Consider the following 8,244-nt stretch of genomic DNA (forward strand, 5'->3'; position numbering starts at 1 on the left):
ACTGCACAAACATATAATGTGGCAACTCACACCCTGGCCTCATATAAAAATGAGTTGCCATGTATTCACAAGCAATGTACTAGGTTCAAGTTGCATGTTAATGCAAGGCACTTCAAAAAAGGGCAGACAACTTCCACTACACAACATGTAATGTGGCAATTCACACCCTGGCCTCATATAAAAAATGAGTTGCCATGTAATACAGTCAACTATAGTACAGTGAATTGCCATTATCCTGCCTATGACATGGCAACAACCATAGTGTGTTCACAAAATTAGTTGCCACATGGAAAGCATAGTTGTGGCAACTGACACGGTTGATCAGGAAATCAGTTGCCATCAGTGAAAAAGTTGTTGAAAATCAGCTGCCATTATCCTACACTTTGAAATGCACCTAACTAGATCTAGGGTTCATTCGCAACTATCATACCCTAAAATTTAACAACAAAAAACTCCCTACACTGATGGCCGTAGCATTTCGAGGCGGCAAACCCGGATGTGGTTGCAGACAGGCCGAGCCACACCGGCATTACTGCCACCGTGGCGGTGACGAAACTGCGCGATGCCACCCTAAAGGGCAAGCACGGGACTCCACCTCCGACGGGGACGCCGGAGCACCGCGAATCCGCCGGAATCTCGAGAAAACTCGAGCGGAAATTGACCACAAGAGGGAGGGGCGGAAATCGCAGGCAGGAATGTGAGCGTGGGGTGGAGCATTACCTTCAATCTGCGGCTCTCCGGTGATGACGTTCTGGTCCGGCGAGCCCCGCCAACGGCCGCGAATGTGGTCGACTCTTCTACCGCCGCCGCTTCTCCTCTCGGTTTCTCCTCAATCGAATGCAACTAGTTTGGATAGTGGGTTTGGGGAGTAATGAATGGGGAGGGGAGTAAATGAACCGCGAGATGGGGGGCGAAGTGGCGAGACGTGGGAGACGGCAACCGCAGTCGGGCGTGGCGTGCGTGCGCGACGGCAGTTCCAGCGCACGCCCCCGACTGGCAACCGTTGACCTCGGAGAGAAAACCGGCATGCGGACGAACTCCCTTACACGCCGCACACACGACTTGTCCTACGTGGCACACAAAATCAGTTTTTTCATGCCAAGATTCGTGCAAAAGGCATTGGACGATGATCGAGACGTGTGGGCGAGTTGGGTAACGCCCACACGTGTAGGCGTCAGTGTTTCCGTAAAAAACATATGCCTAAGCCATCTCCTCCCCGCCTCCATGCCCCGCCCTTGGCCGCTCACCCTCGCCGTCCTCCTTCCGATACTCCTCTGCTCCCAGGCGGCGACGGCGCATCCGCAAGGCACGTCCTGCAGACCCCGAGCCGTCATCGACCTGTGGCCCGACTCATACTGGGCTAGGGCCAACGCGACCTCGACGGTGCGGCGGCGGGCGGCTACACGTACGCCTATGCCATGCTACACCTCGTGCCCCTGTAGGAGCGTCAATGGAAGAAGTACGGTCGTCGGCGCCGCGGCGAGGCGGTGCTACGACCGGGAGCTCGACGTGTTCGAGGAGGAGCTGCAGTTGTGCAAGGTCGACGACGTTGATGTTTCCCGGCTTTTGGTCGTGTTGCGGTGCACCGATGTTGTGTTCTGCGGGTTGGAGTCTCGTTGTTTTTTGCTGCATTCCTCCATGTGTCTGCATGTTCTAGGCAGTGAGCGAACCAACCTATAGTTGGATGGTTAAGAGCATAGTGATATCCTTAACCCACCAGAGCTCAAGTCCCAGACATTGGTGTTTGCATTTTTCCAGATTTATTTCAGGTCTTTCGGTGATGTGCGTTCAGTGAGAGGAGACGTTCCCGTCGACTATGAAGGTGTCTGTGGTGACTTCGTCAATCTTAAGATAATGTGTTGACTCAGTCTCTCGAAGGTGCTCAGGGCTAGGTTATGTGTGCGTCCGTTTATAGGGATAAGTGTATGTGTTTACGTATGAGCGTCTATAATTGTACTATGTTAAAAAAAGGTCCCGACCAGTGCTGCGGTCTTGGTGATTTTTTGTTATGGTACTTGTTTACATGTGTTAGAGCATTTACAACCGGAATTGCCTAATCCAGTCTGCGGACGTGTCTAGACGTTTGCGCGGACAGTGACCGGACACCAAATAATGCATTTTGCAATCATAATCCCTACTTTGAAAGCATCAAATACATTTAAACACATGCACGTTCATTATTTTGGCCAAACATAGTTCAGTGCACATAAATAAAAATTATTCATACTTAAGAATACATAATTCAAACATAGTTTAAACTGGAATATTGTTCCTAGTGCATAATTGATAAGTTAAATGCAAAATTCACTGCCAGCATGGACCCACATATACTCTACAAGATCATTCAGAAGTTGTATATGCACCTGTTGATCTTGTGGGTGTGCATTCATCTCCAGCAAGTTGGCATGCTCTGCCTCTTGTTCCGGGAGACGAACCCGAACATCGGGCTTGTTGAAATCATGTGTGCGGGCTGCCCCTTCACCCTCATCTTGACAATCATGTTGTGCAAGATCACATAATATGTCATGAGTTGTCAAAGTGTCTTTGCTTCCCACGTCATTGCAACTTCATGAACAATACCCTAACGAGCTTGGAGAACTTCAAATGCCCTTTCCACATCCTTTCTAGCTGCCTCTTGACATGTTGCAAAGTGGCTTTGTTTGTTTCCGTGTGGATCGGATATGATCTTGACAAACGCCATCCACTGAGGATAGATAGCATCAGCAAGGCAGTACCCCATGCTGTACTTGTGCCCGTTGAAGGTAGTTGCATGATGGAGCTTCCCCATCACAAAGTCTCTTGAATAAAGGAGATCGTTGGAGCACATTGATGTCAAGAACCTGACGTGCCAAAGAAAGCATGCCAAATCCACAAGTCCTTCGATGGCACTTCTTCAAGTATGATGGTGGCTTTTGACGTGACCTTGGTATTGCCCACGCAAACCTTTTGAGTAGTTCTTCCATTGCCAGTGCATGCAATCAATCGTACCCAACATACCAAGGAATCCTCTTGATGCTTCAATTGCCAACAATTTTTCGGTGTCCTCCATAGCTGGCTCTCTCAGGTACTCTGCTCCAAACACCTTCACCATAATGCATGCAAATTGCACCGTGGTCTCCAGGACCGTGCTCTCTCCCATTTGAATTTCAATATCAGTCGCATCTGCGGCCTTTCCATAAGTATCCTAAGAGAAGTCGTGCATCTATGTGGAGGAAAGAAAGAAAGTTGTCCGCAACAATATGTCCTCAGCTTGAAGTTATCATCATCCCTCTCCATGGCATTCACTACATGCAGGAACAAATTTCTGCTCATTCAGAAGCGACATCGAAAAAAAAAACTTCAAGATATGTTGGGTCCGTCATGAAGTAGTCCGTGTATAGAAACCGTGCACTAGAAAACCTATCATGGGAAATAACTCTCCGCCCCCTCATGGAGCCCTTGAAGTTTAGGACGTGCTCCTCTGCCTTCTCCATCTCCTCTCGGATGCTCATCATCATCATCATCATTTCAGCATCTCTATGGTCCGAATCCGATGAGGCGATGAACTCGTTGAATATGAATTCATCAAGGTCGTTGTTTCCATAGCCATCATTCCGCAACGAATCCATCGGTGACCTACAAGTAAAGACCAAAAGAATAAAAAACCGTCTCGGACATTTCGTCGGACACCTAGAGCGCAAGGTTCAGTGCAGTTTGAGGGCTCAGTGACGGGGCAGGACACCCAGCGTTTGAGGCAAATTTGAGGGCTCCGGTTGTAGATGCTCTTAGACTGCTATATTAGATGATAGGCTATCGAGAGGGTTTGTACGCAAACAAGAACCAGATTTCACTTCATTTGGTGTGTCAGGAAAGAGCCACTGCGCATACAGTGAGTTCCACGTCAAAACAAAACAAGACTGATCATCATGTTTACAAACAAATCTTTCTAGGTTTTGCGAGATTGCAGCCTAAGAATCAATACAAATTTCAAATCCATCTGTTCACTTTGTGTAAGGTCAAAGCCATCGTTCGACAGGGGACCAAAAGAACATCACGAAGCTACCAGGTCGGGTGTCTCGGCTTCGACAGATAACAAAGTAGTGTGCACCTTCCCGACCCAGGTATCAAGCCGGTCACGCAGGGATTTCACTTGGTCGATCCCAAGGACCCTCGGTTGCGCCCATGAAACATGGACAGTCCCATCAACCCCATCAATAATGCCTTCGATAAGATGAGCCTACAATTGTAAAGGTAACGGTGTCATCATTCCACTTATAAGCAAATAAGTGTCATTAGAACAAGGGTTGGAACTACTTTACAGCGACGAGAAAGGGGCTTTAGACTTACAGAGAGGCTCTTCATTAGTAGATACTCCACATCTTCAACTGAGAGCCTGGTCTGTTCAGCTATAGTGCTCAACGGGATTGTACGGTCTTGAGATGCTCGACTGCAATGGATAAAAACGGTTAGGGAATAAAGCTTAGCTCTGAATAGTAACAGAGGGGTAACATCGATGAGCATCTTAGCTTGAATTGTACCACACATGAATTACCTGAAAATGATTTCCATCAAGCAAAGGATATTGATCTTTTCAAGAAGTTCCCTCTCCTTCTGTACCAAAGCGGGCTGCGCACTCAAAGCGGCGGCGTGAACTTTGCAGAGTTCCTGGTAGGACGCTAGATTGCCAGAGTTGAACGCTTGCAAGATATGATAAATCCACTCCACCGGTGTTCCCACAAGGCTATGGATCTACATAGTAACCGCAAGAGGAATTAGAGGTGCATGCTGGTCAGCAAAATCATGCAGATTTCGGTAATCCAAAATCACAAAGAAGGCACTACAGCTGAAAAACAGCCTGACACTAATTCAGCCAAATATTTCACAGCTAACACCACCAATTGTAATGTCACCACCAGCTTCAAATTTTCAATGAAGAAATTGAACCACACAAAGTAAATATAATCACGACTTTGTTTCAACACTGAATTCCTGATATTTCAACAGAATGCCCCTTAATTCCCAGCTTTAAAATCAATAGCTCTATTCTAATGGCAAAAATTGCCCTTGTCAAAGGCAAAATATAGCAAAGATAAGAAAATAACCATCAAGAATGACCAGCTCAGTTGAATGTAAGCTCACACAATGACATAAAATAGGAACATGGATAGAAACATGGAACCAACACTCCCTTGAGATAACCAAAAAGGCAAAATAAACATGGTTTCGTTACAATAAACTAAAAATACATACTTCTTTATGACCTGCTAGTCTGATCGGGAGCTAAATGTAACTGTTCATCCTCCTTTTTGTTCAAATATGAATTAAGTATACATGCTTGCAAGCAGAATGGGCAATCTATAATATTTATACAAGAATGTGTCACTCAACAATTCAAGCATCACTAAGCCTACAGTTAGCTCTTTACAGGGGTAGCCATGGGTATCACGTACTCCCTCCATGCCATAATTCTTGTCTTGGTTTTAGTTCAGATTTGAGCTAAAACCACGACAAGATAGTTCAGATTTGAGCTAAAACCACGACAAGAATTATGGAACGGAGGGAGTAAGTAGTAAAGTGTAACCAGACAACAAAGATGAAAGGCACATATAAATTATAAGTATAAGGACATACAATTGGATGGGCAAGCAACTCCCCGAAGTTGTATATGTTGTCACCCAATAAAGCTGCAAGTGAGAGGTCAAATGCCAGGTTCTGCAGGCAATTATTGGAATCAGAAACAGCAACCATCAAATCCAATTTTTCATGCCGAAAGAGCAGGTAAGCAAACAATACCTGTTTGAATGGTTCTGAAAGTGACTCCACTGTTGTGTATGCAAGATAGAGAAGAGCATTTTTATAGAATTCAGAATAGTCTTGACACACTTTATGGTACTGAGAACATAACCAATAATAGGTCGAATGTACTGAAGGATCAACATCGTCCATGCTATCCAAAGTGGTTTTCCCCTCGTCTACCAGTTTCTTACACTCCTTTTGATTCCCTTTCTCAAGAAGAAAACTTGCAATCTGCATCTTCACATACAGAATGGGCTCTTCAACCCGTGATTCCTTGGTATCATGCAGCTTCGAAATTACGCCTTCGAGATAGCTTATACCAGCATCTTTATCTGAATACTGGCGTGAAACTACTACCGCGAAGTGAGCAAATTTAAGAAGATTGATCTTGCTCTCGAAATCAGAGATGAAATGAGTATACAGCTGAATCAGAGCATCACCCGCCTGTACAAAAAGAAAAGACCACACAGTGGTGATAAGCCCCGTGACATGGAAAGCAATATCTCGAGAAAGCAACCAAATGCAATGCAAGTATTTCAGGGTTTCAGGAATCATGATGAAACTTTCAGAACAGAAAATATGGTACATGTACATCTGTGGCATATTGCTATAGTAGACAACAAAAATATTATGATTATACTTCTTCAGATTTTTGCGCTACTGAACTGAACCAAAAACATGCAGGTACTGGGACATCTCTTCAGTATACGGCTCGTGACATTTGTAATACATGAGTAAAACGCTCAATATCTTCACCAGACGATCCGTGAATCACAGGTCACAGAACATGACGAAGTACAGGTGGTGACGTATATAATTAACAAATCAACAGGGTGAATTAAGATGCTGCTCTGAACTGAAGCAAGCCAGGCAGTTTTGCGCAAGACACCCTAAAGGGAGAGTGTTGGCAACTTGGCATCAGCCAGTTTATCAGCTACCTTCGGCCAAAGGGAGCTAGCCCCACTGGTATCAACTTCCAACAACTAGGTACTCCCAATCAGGGCGGCAATATTTCCCCGGGAGATCAGGGGCGCCTCGCCTAACAGGGAGCCTAAAGGGCGTCTCCTTCAACCCTAAAAGCAGATCAAACCGCGCTACATGATAGTAACTACGTGGGGAGGGGATAGGGCGGGGCGGATCGAGTCAACCGGACCTGGACGACGGCGAGGGCGAGGAACTGGTCGAGCTTGAGGGTGAGTTGGTGCCAGAGCTTCCGCTGGTAGAGGTCGGCGAGGGCGGCGTACCACTCCGCCAGCTCCGGCCGGGTCGAGCCCTGCGCCTCCAGGAACTCCAGCGGCGCCGCCATCGCCTGGTCTCCGCCGCTTCCTTTCCCTTCCTTTCTTCCCGGCCAAGAAGACGGAGACGAGGAGCAGCGAGAGCTGGATCTGTTTCGGTCGCGGTGCGGTCGGACTCGCACTCCTCCGCGACGCTCCAGACTAATAGCAACTCTGACCCATCCCTTCTTTCAAAAAAAAATTAATAATAACTCTGACCCATCCCTAAAATTTGACTATAACTCTACTCCAAAACTTGTAGTGGTTGTTTGGATAGCGATGATTAGTCATGAGCTTATAGAAAACAGGTTTTTAGCCGATTTTCTGTAAAATCAGTTTTACTAGTTTGTTTATGACTAATCAGTTTATGAGCAATCACGTTTGGAGTAAGAAAAGTTAACGCTGGCTTCTCTTGTTTCTTGTTTGGATATTTATCTCTCCCGTGAGATGAGGATGGAGCGGGCTGCCAGAAAAGAGTGGGATGGCACGAGTCCGTTGGGATCCAGTATTTACAAAACGCGTTTATAGAAAAACTACTAATTCTCGTTTTTCCACCAGCTTCCTCAAGGACATAGATAAAATCTGTAGAAAGTTCCTCTGGGCGCAAGAAGAAAACCTTACGGGTGGCAAGAGCAAGGTCAGTTGGCGCCAAGTGTGCTCTCCAGTAGAGCTGGGCGGCCTTGGGATCCATGATCTTCAGAAGTTCGCCAGAGCGCTTCGTCTACGTTGGCTGTGGTTGTCTTGGGCAGAACCAAACAGGCCTTGGGTTGGCTCGGCCATCCCATGCGATGAGCGGGACCGAGCCCTTTTTGCCGCTGCCACAACTGTCAGGATTGGCGACGGCAAAACTGCTCTTTTCTAGGAATCAATATGGATGGGGCCGCTCCCTTTGCGTGAAATAGCCCCGGCGCTGTACAAGCGATCAAGAGTAAAGAATCGATCTGTCAGGGAGGCGCTGCACGGACACAGATGGATCCAAGACATAAGAAGACCACCATTCACAAATGCTTTCCTAGAGCAATTCCGCTGCCTCTGGAGATTAGTCCGGAATGCAGAGGCAAGCCTCATCACCGGTGGTGTAGATTCGATCACCTGGAAAACAACTACATCTGGAACCTACTCTGTTGCGGCAGCTTACAAGCTGCAGTTTGCTGGCAGGGTGGCCTCTCCTTTCAAAGACATGTTCTGGCGGGCA

The 8,244-nt window shown here is 46.7% G+C and overlaps 1 protein-coding gene across 1 annotated transcript; it reads right to left on the bottom strand.

The window, feature by feature from the left end:
- Nucleotides 1-3,873: 3,873 nt before the first annotated feature.
- LOC123054473 (26S proteasome non-ATPase regulatory subunit 13 homolog B) lies at nucleotides 3,874-7,232 on the bottom strand. Its single transcript, XM_044478253.1, has 6 exons — nucleotides 6,929-7,232; nucleotides 5,773-6,219; nucleotides 5,611-5,691; nucleotides 4,532-4,728; nucleotides 4,327-4,426; nucleotides 3,874-4,216 (listed from the first exon to the last, which is right to left on the bottom strand). Exons 1-6 carry the CDS (start codon nucleotides 7,079-7,081, stop codon nucleotides 4,031-4,033), a joined length of 1,164 nt encoding a protein of 387 aa, XP_044334188.1. The 5' UTR covers nucleotides 7,082-7,232; the 3' UTR covers nucleotides 3,874-4,030.
- Nucleotides 7,233-8,244: the final 1,012 nt, after the last annotated feature.

This window comes from Triticum aestivum, chromosome 2D, assembly GCF_018294505.1.
Source record: "Triticum aestivum cultivar Chinese Spring chromosome 2D, IWGSC CS RefSeq v2.1, whole genome shotgun sequence".
In the NCBI taxonomy this organism is placed as follows: Eukaryota; Viridiplantae; Streptophyta; class Magnoliopsida; order Poales; family Poaceae; genus Triticum; species Triticum aestivum.